Source organism: Python bivittatus, unplaced genomic scaffold, assembly GCF_059951505.1.
Source record: "Python bivittatus isolate LINGU-HERP-01145 unplaced genomic scaffold, Pbiv_v1 ctg000140_np1212, whole genome shotgun sequence".
NCBI lineage: Eukaryota > Metazoa > Chordata > Lepidosauria > Squamata > Pythonidae > Python > Python bivittatus.
Window position 1 is genome coordinate 1,422,736 of NW_028277043.1, and position 20,940 is coordinate 1,443,675.

Consider the following 20,940-nt stretch of genomic DNA (forward strand, 5'->3'; position numbering starts at 1 on the left):
ATCCCGAATGTCCTCACTGATAATTCCTTAGTAAGATGCAGGTAACATTTTCCAGGAAGAATGTTTAAGGGCCTCTGTTAAAATACCTTATAGGCAAAAGTCAGTTTTTGTAAGTTGTGTTTTCCATCTTCATTGTACATTACTTTGTCTGCAGGCATAATACAGCAAGCAAATGGTTTCTCCTTGAAATGAAGAAGGCATTTGTTAGATCAAAGCAAGCAAGAAAAGTTGTTCATCCAATCTCAGATACTGTGTGGATTGCAAGCATTTTGTGACCAAAGAAAAGGTAGAATCATGGATTCATTTTTATGGAGATACTTATAAATTGGTGGCAAGGCAATGCAGAAAAAGCAGGCAGAATAGTCGAAGAGCAAACAAACATGCACAGATCTGCATTTACAAACAAGCAAGCAGTAAAGGCCTAAGGAATCCTTCTATCTGCAAAGAGGACAGCTGAACAATGGGCCTATCACAGTATACTAAGGAAATATATCCACACTTCACTCAGAAGTTATTTGGACAAGAAAGATACTCCTATCATTTATATTGTATATTTTGAATTTTTAAGTACAGGTAGTCCCGAGTTTAAGAACGAGCTCCATTCCTGAGGTGTGTCCTTAAGTTGAATTTGTATGTAAGCCGGAACAGTATTATTGTATAATACTGTATAAGTAGTATTGTGTAATTAACTCGAACCATTGTGTATTTAACTCGAATCAATGTGTGTTTAAGTCGAATTTTGCTATTACAGGCTCCGTTCTTAACTATGGGTTGTCCTTAAATGAGGCATTCTTAACCAAAGGACTATCTGTAATTGGAAAAGATTATGCAATGGCAATGTCATTCCTAGATTTAAAATGAGCTGATATATCCAAATGGCTAAAGGATCAGAAAACAAGTTCCCTAATTCAGATTATAATGAATGTAGGAGCACTACATACCAGAGCATGTAGCATCTAGCAGGGCTTCCAAGAACATTATCTTCTTTCTTATTATTCCTCACTTGAAGGTTTACTCCTTCTGTGATACTTGCACGCTTTAATCAATAAAGTGAAATGTAATTACAATTTACTTAATATGGCTGACAATTTTCAGGATGAAAGTTTTTTGTTTTTTTTAAATCTTCCATTACTCTACACATCCACTGTAGGGCTGCGCAAAATGTTTGGTCACAGAATATCCCAACCCCAGAACGGTCCATTCCTAACAATGTTCCAGAAGTGGTCCAGAGAACTTCACAGAACAATCTGCTGTCCCAGAAATTGGCTGACTTCAGAAGACTTGGAAACCCTGTTCGGAGTTGTTTTCTTTCAGAATGGAACTGAAACATTTTATGACAGAACATTTTGCATACCCTCAATCCATTACTTTCCTCCTCTGGGTGGTTATTTCTCTCAAGAAAAAGCAAGGATTTTCATTCATTTATCCTAATACCATTGATATTTTGTTACAGAGGTGAATGGCCATTGCTTCCAGTTTCTACAAATGAAATAGCCATCTATGGGATGTACTTCTGCTTCCCTGATCATCCTTCACCATGCATTTGCTTTTTGCAGATCTTCCTATATTGTACCAAGATTTAAGGTAGCTCTACCTCACAGGAAATTGTCCATCTAATTCAATGAGAGATTCACACATTACACTAAGTAAGCTATGATTCATTTTATAATGGTTCAATGAATAAGCCACTAACAGCCAATTCATAATTCATAACATGCTATAAACCATAGTTTATTAATCACAATACTTGGGTTGGCGCAACGTAAGCCCAAACCAAATAAATTTTATAATGGTTTAAAATGCCTATGAACTTAGCTACCTTTGTTTGATCGGTTTCAGATCAGAAACTTTTCCAATACTACCTAGAGATTTAGAAGACTAAACAATAGACTATCCATTAACAAAGCACGTGCTTACTGTGTTTTGGCACTTTCAATATTTTTGCAACATTTATTGCTCCCTGTTCATCTCATTGATTAAAATGTGGATTACAGAATGATATTGATTACCAAATGTTACAAAGAAAGATTTGACTACTGTGTTGTACCTACAGGGCAATGATAGGACAATCAATTTCACAACACTTTGTTGTCTAAAATGAATCTCACAATAAGAATGTGAGGGAGGTATGGTCAAGACAAATCAAAGCCTATTTGTAGTTATATGAACTCCCAAAATTTTTACTTTAAAATACAGCATTGCTGCATCCTTCCTCCTAGCTGAAAAGCATTTTTCAAAAGCAATTTTAATCTTCCTGTAATAGCTGCAGCTAAAAACAAGACAGGAAATTTAAAAAGATACTAAAACACAGTGCTTTGTGTTGCTATGCAATATAGAAGACAGTCATGCTACTGCATTCATGAAGTGGCATAATGACAAAAATTAGTAAACAGAAGCGGAAGACTTCTTTCCCAGATCCAAATCAATGCTGCCCATTCACATTTCACTTACAAATCACAATGGTCTGGCTTGCACAACATGCTAAGCCAAAATCAAACTAACCACATTCCATGTTGTATACTGGTTAGCCAACTGTAAAATGGGCAAAAATGCTCACTTCAGTAGAGCACTGAAGTAATGAATGGCTTATAAAGTGTAAAGTAGTATGCAGATTATATTATAAAAGGCATATTGTATGTATATATAAATTAAGACCCTCATTCTAGTTCATAGTTTTTGTTCATTTTTAGAAGCATGTGCAGACCGTGAAATCTATTTGTTTGTAGAAGGATGAGATTTGCCCTCTTCTATTTGGAAGGTAAAAAGAAGAATATTCTTACATTATGAATACTGCTGCCAATTTTCTGACAAAGTATCTGAACAGTCTCAGAATCTACATAAACGATTGTAATATAAAATGCCAATAATAATTTTAAAAACAAACATTTGACCCTAAGATGGCAATTTGAACAAGCAAAAACACTCATCTAAAGGTCATAAAGGCTTCAAATAACATTGCAACAAAAACAGTGTAAACATTTAAATGTATTTGATCATTCAGTTGTAAATATTAACAATTTTTAAAAGCCCATCACATTTTAAAAACCTAAAACCAACTTCACCTTAGGAATACCACTAAGGCTAATATATTCCACCCTTTGCTGTTTACCTTGCAAATTGTTTCTCAGTGACATATTTTCAAATTCCTGTGATCACAAGAAGCCCCTGAAATCATACTGAGCCTCACTGAACAAAAACAGTATCTGGCTCTTTCTCTACAAAACCATCAACAGGGGCCAATACACACCAAACCATTTATGACCATAAACAGACTTAAAAGGAAACATTTAATTTCAAGGTCTTGAATGCAGGAGTTTACTTCAGGCATACTGTATGTATCTCAGCTTAATAAGCAGAGTCTACATGCTTTATTCTTATGACATTCTTCCCTTCTTAACACACTATGTTTATCACAGAAAATCTTCAATAAAAGACCTCTAAGTTGCATGTGATCCTGGTTACCATGGTCAACTATAGGGTCCTAGAAAACATAACATCTGTTCTATGTGCAACAGAAATCTGTTGAACACTTTCTGGGTCAACTATACAGAGGGAAAGGGAAGTAAAAGATGGAGTCAACTGGTGCAAATCTTGAGTGCATTTTAGTTTCTTAATCTAAAACATGCATACCCAAACTGAGCCAGTGCACTTAACCCAAAGAAACTGATTCTCAAAAGAGGGCAAATGAATTATAAATCAGGCCACTGCAATGTGTTATATATATGCATATAATCAAGATACAAGAGTTTCCTTCTAAGCAGATATACAATCTGTTAAGGTAACTAAACTATGTTGACAATCCAAATCTTCTATGCTTTCCAATATACAAATGACACATCTTGTAACTTCCAACAAAACAGAAGTTATACAAAATGTCAATGTTTTAAAAAGTGGAATTTTAGATTTGTTACCTGGATACTGGGTTCTTCTATTACATTTTCGCTTTTTGTTTTGGATTCAAAGTTTGCTAATTTCTTCTGTAGCAGCATGAGCCTGGAAAACAAGCAGAACAGATTTATAACAAGTATAGGAGCCTTTTCTTATGCCTCCCAAATGTATTACATTTTGCCTCATCATTCAACAAGGAGTGCAGAGCAGTTTACAGGGTTTGTCCCCAGACCCCTACACATTGCTCTATTCAGACAGCAACCCTATGGCATAATTTATGGTGAAAGATGTGGGGTTGATCAAGAACTCTCAGAAAATGTTGTGAATGAATGGCAATTTGAATCTAGTCCTTCCCACTCCCAGTACTTCAATATTATGACTAGTTATAAGCCATAATTCTTAACTATGGTTTGTTGAATTTTCTTGCTTTTCACAATATCCTAACCTATAAACCATGATTTACAAATAGCAAATGCTGGATTCAAAGGCTATGCTAAATTAAACCAAAACACATTATGGCTTAGTGTGATATACGAAGCTAAATATGCTATACAAGTCTAAAAATGGATTCCCTTATCATACGTTTTAAGGAAGGTCATCCCTCTGCTTTAAACCCAGGTGATCAGCTACCTTCATCTTCCCCTCTACTATGGTGAATAAAGCACTCTCCTGACATTAATCATCTAAAACCTCTTTTTAAATCTAGCTTAGATTTGGTACTCTTTTCTCTGCCTTCCCAAGCACCATTTGGAACAATTAGCTTCACCTTTTATCACCTCTCCAAAGCAATATTTAGAGAAGACCTAATACAAGTTCTTCCCCATCTTATAAGTATTTCTTCCTTAGCCCTTCCCACTTTTTTTTTTTCCTTTCAGAACAAGAGAATACCCTTTTTTTTCCTCTAAGGGGTTCAGTAATAAAATCCTCCCCACCTGCAACTCAAGCCTTGGGGATGCCAATATAAGCTTCTCTTTCCCCTTTTCATGTGATATTTCCCCTCTCCCAGATCAAGCCATTCTCACCTTTGTAGGTGTGAGGAAGAGTCGAACTATGAGAACTCACTCTGATTTAACTGTACTTTTCAACAATTTCTCAACTTTGGGGTCAGCAACACTCTACTCTTACCATTAATCTCTTAATATTAAACCTGAAGTTATCCAATGAAACTGAACAGTGAAAGATTCATATCAGATAAAAGGATGTATTTCACACAGCATGTTATTAAATTATGAAATTTGCTATCACAAGATAAAGTGATGCCTGCCAACTTGGACTGCTACAAAAATAGGCAAGTACATGGAGGATAAAGATACCAATGAATTGTTATATATTACCTTTAGCATCATAGCTAGGGTGTTTTTGGATCACTGTTGCCAGGGAACACAAGTACTGTAGGAGAAAGCAACTTAACTCATATTCTGATAGTGGGTTTCACAAAGGCGTCTGACTGGCCACTGTGCTGGATGAAATGGATTTTTGGTTTGATCCAGCATGGTTCTTTTTTATCTACTCTATTATGTTCCCAACCTTCCAGGATGAGTTTTCATTAATTGTTCTCTAACTCCCATGATTCCTTCTGTAATTTTTTTTAAAAAAGAATAATCTCTGCCCATTGCATTCCTCCAAGCAATAGAAATTAGGAGGACTTCCTTCACACATCCTCTCTCTACACATTATCAGAAGAAAAAGAAATCTGCCACTGCCATTTTAAACTTGCTTACTAGTGAATATATCCTGTTGAGCTGAATGGAACGTACTTTAGAGTAAAAGATACAAGCTTAAGATGAGGACTAAATCTTTCTTACTTTCTGAGGTGGAGAGAAAATAAAATAAAACATTTATTGTTGTCAGAATTTTGCTGAGGTATAATGCCTTAGCAAATTTTATTTGAAAGAATACTGAAGCATTTTAATGACCACACATTTATTATGATATAAGTGCTTAAGGATCACTGTCTCCTTCATCAGAACATTTGTGCAATTATATTAGTTTTTAATGTGCTACAAATCCTTAATGCTACAGTTCACCCAACAAACATAATGATCAATTCAAAACCTAGCAGTTGCATTTCCACAACATGTTAGGTTTGGTTAATTTAACCCTATGTGAATATGTATGTGTTTACCATGTTATGTGGACTATTTGATTAGTTTATGATTCAAAGTATTATGCAAACCCAGAAAATAAATTAAACCAGTAAACAGATTAAGCACACTCCTGTCACATAATCAGGAGGAAGTTGTTAAACAAAGATAGGTTGGTGAAGCCATATCTAAAATATTGTGTTCAGTTCTGGGCACAGCATTTTAGGAGGGACATTGACAAACTGAGGAACTTAAGAGTAGAGCAACTGAGATGAGATTCCAGTTGGAGCCACTGAGTATGCTTACCCTGGAGACCTGATACATGATAGCTGTCTTCAAGTATCTGAAGGATTGTTATGTAGAAAAATGGGCAGAATTGTTCAGAGTTGTTCCAGATGACAAAAAAGATGGATTTAAATTACAAGGAAGACAGTTCAGCATTAGGATAAACATCCTGATAAGAGCTCTTCAACAATAAAGCATACTGTCACAAGAAGCCTTTAAACAGAAACTGGATGGCTGTTGGGACTGTTATAGCACTAGAACCCTGTGCTGGGTTAGGGTTTGCACTAGATGATCTCTGGAGTATTTCTGCCCTTTATGTTCTGTTACATTATAGATCCGTGAGGGGAAAAATAACAAAAAATCCATAAAAGTACAACATCTGTATACAAAATGCAAAATGTTTTGAGATCAAGACATCAAATTTAGAGTTCAAGTTGCCCTGCTTTCAGTTTCAAATGGTTACTCTCAGTTCAAGATGAGTCTTCCAATCTTAGTGGAAGTATTCATACTGTCCCAACCATTCCAGATGCATTTCAAGCTCAAAACATGTCTGTTTTGAATGCCAAATGGAAATATTTAAAGCTCAGAACAGTCAAAACACACTGTATCTAAAATCAGTGTGTTGAGCTTGAAACGTTTCAGATTCACAATGTTCTGCACAACACTAGAAATATCTTTATTGGGATTCACCCAGAAAAATGCCTGCACGCCCTTATCAGTACTAACATGAGTGCTGCTTCACTACGGTAGGGGTTTTTTGGTGGGGGGGATACTGGTGTGATAAACAATAAGGTCCCCAGAGCCCGAAAGACCTGAATGTGGTTCAGTATGCTGGGTGATCCCAGACATCTGAATCAGTAAATCACTGTTCACATAACCACGGGTTAGCATTTTGCAGACACACAACTTACATGAGGCAATCCTCTCTGGCCCCTCCCAAGATACCCAATCCCTAACTTTACCCTGGTTCACTCAATTAGCCCAATGGCCTAGGTTCCCACAGCACGCCGAACCATAGTTATACCGCTCGGGCTCACACAATACACGAGGCTCCAAGGTTGCTAGCTTGTGTCTCCGTCGCTGGGTTCGCATGACATGCCGAAACCACACACAGCCCCTGCCGTCACGCGCCCCGACCCTTCCTCCAAGAGAGAGCTGTAAAGAAAGGCGGCCCTCCCACTGTCGCCCCGGCTCCAGCTACCAGAACCTGCCCAGCTTGCACCAACTCAGCCCAGATGCTTCAGCTTGCTTGGGCAGGCCCCGGCACAGCGAAGTCGCCAGTCCCGTTCCAGCCTCGGGCGCGAGCGATTTCAGTCCGGGCGGCCACCGGATGTTGGCGGGGAGCGAGAAAGCGGGGCTCAGCGAGCAAACCCCCGACCCAGGGAGGAGGGGTCGTGGGAACCCCACCACCCCCCGGAAGGCCAGGACCGGCCGAGCGAGAGGAGCTGCCGGGCGCCCCGCCCGCGCCCCGGAGCCCCCGGGCCACAGCAGCGTCTGGCGGAGGCGCCCCGGGGGGCTGCCCGGGCAGGCGCCCCCTCCCAGAGCCGCTGCGGCTCCCGTCCCCCCCTCGGGCTGCTATTGGGGAAAGGGGCCCGCTAAGCCCCTCCCTCCTCGCCGGCCGTTACCTGTCTGTCTTTCCGTCTCTCTCGCGCGCGCGCCCTCTCTCTCTCTCTCTCTCTCCCCCCGCTTCAGGGCCCGGCCCAGCCGCGGCACCCCGGGCGCTTCCCTTCCGGCTGCCGGGGAGGAGGGGGAAGGAGAAAGGGGTGCCCGGCGCGGCGGGCAGAGTAAAACGGGGAGACCGCCGAGGGACAGCAGCAGGAAGGGAGACACTTTGCACTGACTGACTGATTGAGTAGGAGCCACCTCCGCTCCTCACTCCGGGGTCAGCGGGCCAGGGCTGACCCCGCCACCCAGCCAATCAGCGGCCGCGTTCGGCTCTGCTTCGCCTCGCGCCGCCGCCCACCGCCTCTCCTGATTGGGCGTCGCGGGAGGGGGGTCGAAAAGCCCCGCCTCCCCACCTCCCTCCTTGCGCTTCCTCGTCGTCGTCCTCCTCCTCCTCCTCGTCTTGGTGGCTTTCGTTCTCGTCGGCTCGCCCGGGGGACTACAATCCCTCGGCGGCCCCTCCAGACACTTCCGGGGTCATCTCGACAACTTTTGCTTCTCTTGGGTCCTCCGGGCACTGAAAGGGGCATTGGATCATAGAGCTGCGGGCGGACAGAACGACGCCTGCCCCCCCCCGCTGCCCTAGAGATGAAGGGCGGCTTTCCCGCCCTGGGCCGGAAGTTGTTGTAAACTCCTTATCTCCAAGGTCCCCCACCGGAAGTCCCGACGGCTGGGGCGCGAGAGCCTCGCTGATAACGGCAGCGCCTGCCGTAAAGGTCATCCAGGTCTTTGCGACCGCAGTGGGGGCGCGGGGGGAGGCTTGGCAACGCTCTGAGGAGCCTGGTTGGAAGGCCGAGGAGCCGGGGTGGGTTGCTTAGGAGCGGCGGCGGGCCGGAGGGGCCCGCGGGAGCTGCGGGTGGGCTTGGGGGATCCAAGGAGCGGGGCGGGTATAACGTTTTTGCAGATCCGTCCCCCTGGAAATACTACTCTCTCCCCCAGACATCTTGGAATATCGCCGAAGAGAATATAAAGGTAGGGGTTCCCCCAGAAGAGCTTATAGACTGGCAGCATAATAGACAGTTTGCCCTCTCGTTTTATTTCCCAGTCTAGTCTAGAGTCCTGGGGGGTTCCTCGTGGTGTCCCATCCAAACCAGATCCTGCTCGAGATCATCAAGGTCTTTATGGGGGGGGGGGGGGCTTCCAGTCACCGTCGACTCCTGGCGACTGCCTGGACAAGTCCCTGCCGTTTTCGTGGCAAGATTTCAGAAGTGGCTTGCCATTGCCTGCTTCCTAGGGCTGAGAGAGAGGGACTGGCCTGAAGTCACCCAGCTGGCTTTGTGCCTAAGGCAGGACTAGAACTCAGGATCTCCCAGTTTCTAGTCCAGCACCTTCACCACTAGACCAAACTGGCTGTCAGTACATCAAGTCCCTGCAGTTTTCTAGGCAGCATTTTCAGAAGTGTTTTGCCCTTGCCGCCTTCTTCCCAGGGCCGAGAGAGAGGGACCAGCCCAAGGTCCCCCAGCTGGCTTCATGCCCAAGATGGGTCTAGAACTCATGAACTCCCGGTTTCTAGCCTGATGCTTTCACCACTACACCAAACTGCCATCTGCTGGGGCCAAGAAAAAGACTAAAATTGAACTCCTAGTAATTACATTGGTGCCTCCATGCAGTTTGCCTACTAACAACACAGAAGCAGTTTATCATTGCCTTCTTCTAGAATGTTATTTAACTTCCTAGCCTAAATTAAAGTCTTAGAATTTTCTGATAATCTCTGGTCGAAGTACAAATCGGGTCCAACTTGTTTAGCTTTTATTGAGATCAGCCAAGGCAGACTTTGCTAATTTTCTCCTTGCAAATTGTGAATATTACACTGGGGACCGACGAATACTGTGTGAGCTGCTCTGAGATACCACTTGAATTAGTAGTTTGTTCCCTTCAGACTACGTCTCCGCAGTACAAGTATATAAGGTTTCAAAAATAGGGAAATGCAAAAAAAAAACCAGGCAAAGAGGCAGAGGAATAGACTTCAAATGGGGGATATTTAAAGGATGGCATTAGGACAATTATTTGGGGGTCTTGAGCAGGTTTAGGATGAGCACATGTGACAGAGAAAAATTCCTGTAGAGAATTCCAAATGCATCTGACAGAGTTTACTGTTTCTTAGTATAACAATATGCTGCAGCGATTAAGTTGTTTCCCTGGAACTAGGGAAAGCCAGGTTCTGGCCTACACTCAGCCAAGGAAGTTCTCCAAGTAATTTTGGGGTAGTCATTTACTCAGCCCACTCTATTTCAGAGGGTTGCTGTTGTGAGGATAAAACAAAGACCTCCATCTAAGCTACTTTGACTAAAGAAATGGTGGAATATAAATCTAATGAAATAGTAATTAGTAGGCATGTGTAGAATAGTACTTTGTGCTGAAAAATTTCTAGTCAGGTAACATAACTTGAATTGTTTTGACTTTTCATTAAGAATCATGTTACTGACCTCACATTCTTGTAATCTTTCTTTTTTTTTAGGTACAATGGAATAGGAATCTTTACAAAGTTACATCTTGTATTGGAAAGTGTCAGTTCCTGAAAAACCAATTCAAATCCTGCTGATCTGAATATATAAAGAATTTCCAGATATATAATAATTGCTGACAATGGGGACTTACTTTCACTTCCTCCAAAAGATGTATAATGATATACTTGCTGATGCCCTGCTAGCCAAAGATAGTTACAGTTGTGCAACTCTTCTAAATCCTTCGGTTTTTTCATCAGCAAAAAATCATGAATTATCTGCATGTAATTTTTCTGCTGAGTTGGATGCTCAGATCTCTTCTGGTCTAGACCCAATAAATGACTCACAGGAAGTTTCTAAAAACTTTAGCCATCTGAAATGCCATGCACACGAAATTATGCTGCTTCAGTTAACCTTGATCAAGATGATGCTTGCCAAACTGCAACTGCAAGAGGTGGCTACTGGAATAAAACAGAAATACCTTGAGATCCTGAGAATCCTGGAAGAAGCGAACATTGTCTCTGAATTAGTAAGTTTTCAAAAGATTATGTTTTTCTCAAAGCTTTGTAAAGGTATCTCGTAGCTACAATTTTCTTCTGTTTCCATTTCTTGTAGATTTATCTGTTACGTAGTTCAGAGAAACAGCTCTCTCATGTGGCTTCCAAAAGTTTGGTCTCCCTTGTGCATTTTCAGCTAACAAAAGATGTAAGTCAGAAACAGCTTTGGAGTTCTTACTATTGGAGTGAATTTATCTGCTTGGTGTGTGTATGTGTGTGTTTTTCATTTCAAGTACAAATGTAATACAGTTTTCAACACTGACAATTAATTCAGGGTTTTGTACAATGAACACATAATACACAACTTAAGTTGATGATTTTTAATGTTATAAATCCCCACCCAGCAGAAATTCTAATTATGTGTACATCTCATGCACTCTCAATTCATCCTGTTTTGTTCTCCTAGTGGAAGAAGAGGTAAGATTATACCTGGTGGTACCATCTGTTATCCCATTGATCATTAGGTTGCTATTACTTATTTGGCTGGCTAGGCAGATGTTTCTGTCTTCCTTATTGTACCATGTACTTTAGGCACAAATGTTGCACTTAGTAGAAAGGATGACCAGATTTTTTTAATGTAAATACTATGAATGTAATTTTAATGTAAATACTATAAATCCATAAATGGCAGGTACATGTTCTTTAAAGAGACGTTCTTCCTATTTTACACTGAAGGAAATGTCTCTTCCGTACTTTTTTACAGATATATATAGCTAGGTTTTTCTAATGATAGATCTATCTATCACTAAGGTTTTTTTTTTAATGGAGTAACAGGCCAGGGTTTTTTTTTTAGCCAACCGCTCTTAAAAATGAATGAATTATTTCTCTGTCTTTTCCTACTTAGTATGATCTTTCAAGACCATGTTTTCTTGTTTTTGTAGGAGAATAAAACATTTATTCCAAAAACAGCCAGGAAAACATCTGAGTTTTTAAAACATGAGGTGGAGGGGCTTTTTCAGTATACTTTGCATGTACTTGATCATTTAGTTATCTTTCTGTTCATTTTTAATTCATGATTGCTTCTTCATACTGGTGCTGCTTTTGCACTGTGGTCTTTTGATGCCATGTTTGTGTTTATCAAAGTGTGTTTACAAGTGTTAGCTGTACAGAGATTAGCATGTACACTGGCTAGAGCCTCTGGAATGACACAGTTAAGAAATGTTGATTGCTTGGTAAAAATAAAAAGAAGTGCAAACATAGTTCAATTGATAATATTGCCACTATTGTTAGGACTTTTGTAGCTCATCTCAAAATTCTGTAGCCCATCCCCACAAATGATTTTGGGTGTTACTATCTCACATGCATGCACAAATGTTTATTAGTCTGTGTCCCTGCATATAATGTTTATTTATGGCATATAGTTGGTTTAAAAGATATGATTGAATGCTCTGTACATATTCCATTAAACATATGAAAAAAATTCTAGATAGGAAGACAATTGATAGGAAGACATTTTGTTTTGTCTTCCTGCTTTTCTATACCAAGAAAATAGATAATTTGTGCTGACAGTGTTGTTCAGTATAGACACTCTGTATATTCTTCATTTTGATGCAGATTCTTTTCCACATGCAACATCATTTGCATGTCCAAGGCTGCCTCCAGAGAGTGAGCTGCAGGGAGAAACTTCATGTCCACTGTATCTCATTAGCTTCCTCTTGATAACTGGTGCCATAGTGCAGTACTAAAATAATCAGACAGAGGGCTTCATAGGATAAGAGAAAATGCATTTCGGATAGTCTGCTGTTTAAATCGCATGCAGGATTTCCTGCAGATCTAGTGTATGTATGGGAGCTACTGTTTGCAATAACCTATCATCTATTTTCCAGAGTTGAGATTTTTAGCCTGAATTTGACTGATCTCATGTAATGGTAATGTCCCATCCAAATCCATGTCCTCTTCCACCCAGTGTACTTCCTTTTAGGACAGAACTATCTCCCTGTCTTTCAGTAGTCAAGAATTGCCATGAAGATATTTATAGTAGTATGAAAATGTGGGAATTTTTAACATTTGGAATGAATATTCAGTTCATTTGATTGAGGTGAACAAAGTGCTATGGGAGTTCTGTTCAGCTTTAAAGAAGAGATCGATAGAATGGGTAGGTGGAAAAATTCTTTGACATTAAACTTTAAACCCTGCACTATATAATATGAAAGTTTGGAATTAACCAAAGATCAAGGACAAAGTGGGACAATTTGTATTCTCAGATGTCAGATGAAGTAGAACCCTGATCGTTCTTCAATGATGCTTCAGTGTGAGAAGGCATTGGCAGTGTAGCATTTCCATTGTAGTACTTAGGGAATATACTATTACTTAAATGTCTTCTAAGCTTGCTAAAGGCATAAGAGAAAAACCTGTGTTTGTGCACTGTGCAACTGAGATTAATACAATCAAATACTACTCATATTTCCTGAATATAAAAAATAGGCACATTGGAGGGAATGCTGGTTTCCAGCTTTTCTCTCTGATAGATTGAGTTCACCCATCATGCTAACAGTGCTATTTTGAATAAACCACCATTGGTTGGATTTGCACCAATGTGATAAACTGTAGTTTCCAAATAACAGTGGCTACCATATTACACCAAAGAACAATCTTACAGCTTAGTGTGATATGTGAACCTAACTGTGCTATCAGTTTCTAGTAGAATCATTCTAGACTTTTCCTATTTAACATACTGTTTGGCGCCCTTTGAGGCTTCCTAGATTCTCATCTTCAATCTGAACTAGTTCAGTATGCAACTTATTTTATCCTAATTAGGTAGGGAGGCCTAAATTATCTGCTCTTCTGCTTTTATGATTGCTAAAACAACATTTTGAGTGATAGAGCTCTAAGAATTGTGTAATAAAATATATAGTCCTCACTTTCTGATACTGGTTTTGCTGGATAGTCACTTTCTAAGAGAGCAAAGTGATGAGGAAACCCATCCTGTCCAGTGCCAAAAACACTATTGGAATAGTTACCTTTTCATCTTTCTCCCTTGCCTTAATTTTGGGAGAAGGGTTAGAGGGTATCCTTCAGACAGGTGCATGTTGTCCAAGAAGTCATAATTTGTTCAGTGTAACCCAGAGTAATGTGCACTCTCTCTCTCTTCCCAGAATTCATTAAATAGTGCCTGGCTTGCTTTTTGTTTAGAGACTTTATCAGGATTTCCCAGTAACAGTTGGATAGCGGAATGCCTCTGGACTTTGACAAATATAATAAAAGAAATTTTGAAAGATGATGACACGTGCAAAGAAGGTACTGTTTCAATTGGCATTACGTTGCAAGTAGCCAATAGAGAGAAGATAAATGTACAGTTATTATGCCTGAAAATACTGATTTTCTTATTATTATGGATATGTTGGTTGTCTTGTGAATTTTCATGGAAGAAATTAAAGTTTTTTTTAATGAGAAGTTCTAATTTTGCAAAATAATTCGATTAAGGCTTTTCTGTCCTATTTAAACACCGCTTGATGCTGGTGTTTTTGTTGTTATAGGTGACCTGAAGAAACTTCTTACTCCACTTGACACTGTACTTGAAAGCTTTTATAGCTCCATCCTTTCTTATTATTCCTCTGTCCCTCAAGATGTTCCACTATTTGCAAAATCAACCAATGACTTGAACGGCTTTCTTGATCTCTTTGAGCTGCTTGTGGCTTCCAGGATTCAAATGCCACTCAACCTTGGATGCCAGAGGATATTATTTTTGAACTCTTACGGTATCTGCTGCCTTACTACCTCACCTGTTCATGATTTAATCAAGAAAAAATCAATCATGTTGCTTAAAAAATGCATTCTTCACAAAGCTGGTGAAGACCTAATTAAGATAAAGGTGCTTCCTTCCTCTCACCAAGACCCTCACCTTGACAATGATAGACTAACATTGGCTGATACTGTACTACAATTTGTGAATTCTGGGTGGCTAGATAGGTTGTCTACCAGTGGAAATATCAGCCATTTTGATGGTAGCAAAATTGAACCTCAAGTACATATTAATAGTAACTTTGATCCGGTGACCTTCAGATCCTTAAGCTTGCTTCTGCTTAAAGCGTTTGAGATGAAGATCCAGGATTTTGCCTACAAAGCTGAACCACAAGGTAATTTTGCTTTCTACAGTGGCTTAAAGTGTTTCACAACAAGGTGTTTTGTGAGTAGGCTACCTACAAGGTGAAAGATAATGAGCCTGTCACCATATGTTTTGAATGCTTTTTCTTTCTGAAGGGACAGTTTAGGGGAATGGCGGTTAAACTTTCTTGGGTGGGAGGAGTTAATGAGAAATCTGTTAAGTGAAATCTGCATATACACCAATTTATCTCTCCTTTATTTGTTGAACTACTTCTCTTACCAGTGTGCTAAAGAGGGTTTAGTATCTATTTGTAAGTTACACATAGTATTAGAAAAAATTTTCCAGACAGATTGTGCCTGTAGATTTATCATAGTAATCCAAGTTATCCAGGAACTTTTGTTCCATAGCTTAAACTACAAGTTTTAGCTACTAGATTAACTAAAGCTTTAAAGTTGATTGCCTTTCACTGCCCAGAGCCCTTCTTTGGAATCTAAGGAACCTCAGAAAAAACTAGTATGCATATTGCTATAATAATGAATGAGAAAATATTAAAGATGTGTTTTCTTTTAACAGTATATGATAGATTTTGAGGCTCAAATCATAAAGGCGTACTGAAAGAACTGTGAATGTAGAACATGTATGCAAATTTTGGTTTTGCAAATAATGGAGAAATAAATTACTTTTGAGAAAAGATGCCAGTTATTCATTAATGTGCCTGCCATACCAGTAAAATGTTGCTTCAGAATATTTCCATCATGGCATATGTGTATATGGCAAAGCATTTACATTACACAAGATGTGGGAAGATGGTGTTTAACATGAACAGATGTTGTAATTCAGAGGCTCTCTAGAGAATTCAGATGTTCTGTGCAGTGTGCAATTTGAAATTCAGTTTGATTGTGTCTCCAACTTAATTAAGAAGTTCCACCCCCAGAAGTCTTGATATACAGTCAATAAAAGGTTGGGCTCAGCTGAAGGGGAGAGCTTTTACTGGAGTGGATAATTATATGTATATGGGATCAGTTTTCTGAATTATGGAAGCTGTAGGCGTCAATACTTCTGTTTGTTGCATGAGCAGAAAAGTTTGTGCCATGTTGAATTTGAAAGTGAATCCTTTCCTCCCCCAGCCCAAACACAGCATTGCTGCACTTCACTAAGTCCTTGGTCAGTGCCTGTAGTGTATAAAAAGGTGTTATCTTCTCCAAAGACTGTAGTAATATTATATGTTCTTGGCACTAATATTCCTGAGTAAAAGTACCTTTCTTTACACTTTTTATTGCCATCCTACCTATAGCTAGTTGAGATTAAACACACACCAAACTCTTCAAGTGACTGTTACTGGAACAGGAGACACAGGAGGGAGAAGAATACAAGAAGGCTGCAAAGTAGATATGTTTTTAGCAATTTTTTCTTGCTTCTCTTACCTGTTGTGGCAAGATTTGTTGGCAGTGAGAAGCTTTTTTAAAGCTTTAGATTTAAAAGGCATTGGCAAGCAAGATATTGTCTGTCTTGGTCACCTTTTTTTTTTTTAATCCTGCCTTTATTTTTACAAATAAGGCAGTGAATATACCTAATACTTCTTCCTTCTATTTTCCCTACCACAACAACCCTGTGAGGTGGGTTGGGCTGAGAGAGAGGGACTGGCCCAAGGTCACCCAGCCGGCTTTCATGCCTAAAGCGGGACTAGAACTCACTGTCTCCTGCTTTCTAGCCTGGTGCCTTAATCTACAAAATGGAAATTTTACTAATTTTTTCCTTTGCATTCCTTTTAAAATGTTTTGTTAGAACAGGTAATGATAAAAATAGTTGTTCCCTAGATTTTTAATTTTTTTAATCAAAAGTAAATGTATCATTTATTTATATGATTTTGGGTTGCCAGTGAATTTTCTTCTCTTCATTTTAGTTCATTTGGAGAACGTTATGTGTGTACTCTTGGCGTTCTTAAAAAGTCATTTGAGGTCTTCTGCCAGTATCTGCTCATTTGAACATCCTTGCATGTGGATTTCTCTGTTTATAGAGCAAGATGATGAGATGGTGGAAGCTGCAAAATCATTATTAGCAATTTATTTAAACTTGGAAAGGTTAGTATCCTTTTTCCCATAAGTCATCAACTTGTATTTGCTAAAAATGATTGTTCATCATAAATATCAGGACAGTGAATACACAATTCAGGCAACACTGTTCAAGTTGAACAGTCACTCTGTCAGTTTATTTCCCACATACCACTCCTTCTAAGACAAAATTATTCCCAGTTCCTTGAATTCCTAGGACAAACCTAGCAAGCTTACATGTTCTTCTCAAATACTGTACTATATAAACAATGTCATTTAGCATAGGGTATTGTCTAGAGTTTCTTTTCCTCCATAGGTGAGGAACTTGAGGAGCATTACAAAGAAGATGTGTAGAATTATTCCAGTCATGAACGTGATAAGCAATATGTACCTCTTCTTGAAATGGACCATAGAAACATTGATAGATCAGTGAAATAATCTCATGGCCCATAATTACTCTCAATGGAAAAGAGAGAATTGTATTCTGAAATTTAGATATAATTCTTCAGCTTTGTTGTGAATTCATTTCCCTTTCAGTAGATATGGCAAGAGTTTTTAAGGTGTAGGTCCCAACCTGTGCTTTGCACTGAGGACCAGCAAATATTTGCAGGTTTTATTGATTTCCATTATTTATTTAATATGTGATCAGTTAGATCTTTTCAGGTATCATGGTAACTCCCATAATCCGTCATTGACTCTGTTTATACCAACAGTCTGAAACATCTTACTTGCCCCTAATTACTTTAAGCTGGTTTGTGTTTGGATTATTTTGTGCAGGATATGGAGAACCATTCCATACTAAGTCCTGCTACTTAAGAATATTTTTACCTGGAGACTGAACCTGGATTTCTTTTCATATAAAGCATGGGCTGTCCCTCTAAACTAAGCTGTCTCTCCCTTTACATGATTTCAGTGATACACTAGAAAGTATTATGCTTCAATGGTTTGCTATTTATTTAAGTATGTCTAAACCATACTTTGTGTCCACATGAAGACCGCAAAGTAATCAGGATCTTCTAATTACTGGTGCCTTTCTTTGCCATCTCCTTTCAGAGGTTAATGTCAAATTATGGTTGATTAGGGTAAGAACAAGTGTGCTCTCTTCGTTCATTTGTGTATGACCCCATGAGGTCCAGAATCTGCCCCCCTTTATTCTCTGAATGTGCATTGAATTAGAGCACACAGCGGGAGAGAATGCTTGAACGCAATGATCATAATGATTCTAATAATCTGATTGATTTGTCCAAAAACAATACATCTATTTAAGCTCTGTTGTTAGAACTCTTGATAAAATGATGCCTGGTTTAGAAGTCATAATTTAATCTTCTGTGCTCTTGCTATTTTTCAGGTTGTGGCATGATGTTAATTTTACCTTGTGCCATTTAGATGAGGGAACCCAAGACACTTGGACACATCAGAATGGCTGTAATCCCCACTGTATCTTTTTATTTCTGTTAAGGAGTATTGCATTTGATGCCACGGTTCTTCTGGATTTCCTGATTTCATCTGAAACCTGCTTCTTGGAATACTTCGTACAATATTTAAAGCTTCTTGTAGAAGACTGGCACCAATTTGTCAAAGTTTCCAAGTGCTTTAAATTCACAGTTGGCAAAGATCTCAGAATTTGGGGGGAGAGCTTGTCCTGCCAGCAAAAAGATGTCTGCAAGTCAGATCTCACTATGCAGAGCACTTCATATGATACACAGACTTGTACTGAGGCCCTCTTGACCTCTTCGCTGAATTTGTCTACACTCTGGCCGAGAGACAGTCAAGCTATACAACCCAACAGGTCTGATTTTTTAACAGCATCTAATAACCCACCTTTTCAGAAGCTGGTTGATTATGATAGCTCAGAAGATTCTGAGGTAGAATGCGTAAGAGAAGAATGTTTGACCGAGATAGAACAAGTAACTTTAAATAATCAAACATGTAAAAGTGAAGCAGTTCTTAATGATGATAATGCAGAAACCTCCAAGCAAAATGTGTTACCTTTAATCCAACAAGATTTGAATATCTCATCATCCTCTTGCTGCAAGATACCCCCAAATAAATTTGAATTAACAGATGAAATTTTTCAGAAAGCAACTGTATGTTTCCAACAATTGCAAAAGTCAATTTCTAGGCTACATGCAAGAAATCTCTTTCCATACAATCCAAATGCACTCTTAAGGCTCTTGAACCAAGTTAACATAATTAATAAAGATCACAGATCTGCTTGAGACTAGTCAGAATCTAAAGAAATAAAGTATTCTAGGCTAACCTCATTCATTTGTTATCATTTGAAAGAATGTTTCTGGAAAATTAATATGTACCGAAATATGTGGCCCAAATGCATTATTTGGGATTACACTATATGTTGTTTATGAATTGTCTACCTGATAAAAAACACTGTACCTACAAATCCCTTGACATGTTTAACTCTGAAATGGTTCACCAGGGGGATACAATTTTGTCTCTGCTATGTGTGATTTTCCTTTAGGGTTTTCTTATGCAGTAAAGATCTACATTTTATTTCTGGCACCTTGCTCAGTCTGAAATAATTCTGATATGAAGGATATGTGTCCTTAGCAGAGAGAATTAGTTGCTGCTTTTAAAAAGAAGATAGAATAGCTCTGTCTTCCCATACAGAAGAAAGGAAATTGTGGTCACAATTGGATGAAATAATTTAAAGTTTTATGAATCGGGGAAACAGGGCTAAAGGGGAAGAGATCTGACTTTTATAGGGTTTTTTTCTTTCTTTCCAAAAATGGGTCATAAGAGTATTCAACCTCTTACCGGCATATGCTCTAGTATGTTATATTGCTTGTTATAAACTGAACAACTTAAGAACTTGGGCCATATTATTCAACAGCCTACTTTTTTGCAGGTAGAGGTAGCTAGAACTGACTTCCTTAATTATTCTGGGTGGCTTACAAAATACAGTAAAAATGTCAATATACAAAAGATAGGCCTGAGACAATAAGTCTATTTTTGGGACCCTTCTAAACTGCAGTAAGAAAGTGGCTCGCTTGAACTTCAATAGCAGTTTGTTCCATGACGATGGGCTTTGCCATGGAGAAAGCTAAACTGGACATTAATGTTAACAAGGGCCTGTACAAGGTGCCTTATTGATGCATGAGATGGGCTGGGCTGTATGGAGTACATGGTGCTATAGGTAGCTTAGGCATAAATGTATAAGGTTTACTATACTATGAGCAGTTTGAATTGAATTCAGAAGGTAACTAGCAACCAGTAAAGCTGTTTCATGTTGAGGGTAATGCAAGTACTGCCACGTTCTCGGCCAGCTACAATTTCCTCTTCAAGGGCTAACCCCCGAACAGCACGTTGCAGTAATTCAGTTTTGAGATCACAGTACTGCATATGAGTCACTGAGAGGTCCAGTGAGCGCACCTACACGATCTCCAGAGCATCTTCCCCACTTTGGATCCAAATCATCCCTGCTTCTTCCAGTGCTGGGCAAATACTTTTACTTTACTATTTTAAATGTGTTCATTTAAAGGTATGTTGCATATACTTAATTTGCCATTTGTTTTGTTGTCTTTATATTGTATGTTTCATTACAGCTTCAGCATTGCAGATTTTATACCGTTAATTTAATTTGTTAAGGAAATTCTGTGTTGAAGGCCACTGTCAGACACCTTGCATATTTCTTTGAATAAAGTATCCAATTGATTTTGATAAAGCTGAAAATATTTCTACTGATACTGTTTTAATTCTAGCGTCTAAGCCAGAATGGGCATGAATGGTTTTATTTGCAAAACATCATAGAAGTTGGTCACTTTATCTTGTAAGTCCTCCCCTTAACCTTGTCAAGATGTAAAAGACTTCTGACTCCAGTGGCGAATTTGAATAAGATGCAGTGTAGGTAGAAAGGAAGAACACTTGCCTAGGCTTAATTTTTTTTCTTGATTGATTCTTCCACCA

General features: G+C 39.2%; 2 protein-coding genes across 10 annotated transcripts in view; one reads left to right on the forward strand and one right to left on the reverse strand.

The window, feature by feature from the left end:
* The window catches only part of ASB7 (ankyrin repeat and SOCS box containing 7), a 34,576-nt gene extending 26,309 nt beyond the window's left edge, over window positions 1-8,267 (reverse strand). Inside the window, exons 1-4 of one of the 6 annotated variants that reach the window (XM_088136411.1) lie at window positions 7,883-8,267; window positions 3,912-3,993; window positions 942-1,036; window positions 87-182 (exon numbers count right to left, since the gene is read on the reverse strand). Coding sequence is in view for 1 of the 6 variants with exons in the window: in XM_088136414.1 (XP_087992540.1) it covers window positions 87-182; window positions 3,912-3,989 (174 nt within the window). In the remaining 5 variants the exon portion in view is untranslated. The other 5 variants (XM_025164679.2, XM_088136413.1, XM_088136412.1 and 2 more) reach the window with 5 other exon arrangements.
* Window positions 8,268-8,278: 11 nt separating this feature from the next.
* Window positions 8,279-20,699, forward strand: LINS1 (lines homolog 1). Of its 4 annotated transcripts, none has more exons than XM_025164678.2 (7): window positions 8,279-8,644; window positions 10,378-10,892; window positions 10,979-11,068; window positions 14,016-14,157; window positions 14,397-14,996; window positions 16,869-17,046; window positions 18,365-20,699. In XM_025164678.2, exons 2-7 carry the CDS (start codon window positions 10,506-10,508, stop codon window positions 19,233-19,235), a joined length of 2,268 nt encoding a protein of 755 aa, XP_025020446.1. In that variant the 5' UTR covers window positions 8,279-8,644; window positions 10,378-10,505; the 3' UTR covers window positions 19,236-20,699. The 4 variants fall into 4 exon arrangements, with proteins under 4 accessions (XP_025020446.1, XP_087992534.1, XP_007425146.1 ...); XM_088136408.1 differs by having other exon boundaries at window positions 8,279-8,635; XM_007425084.4 differs by lacking the exon at window positions 8,279-8,644 and adding an exon at window positions 8,665-8,891.
* Window positions 20,700-20,940: the final 241 nt, after the last annotated feature.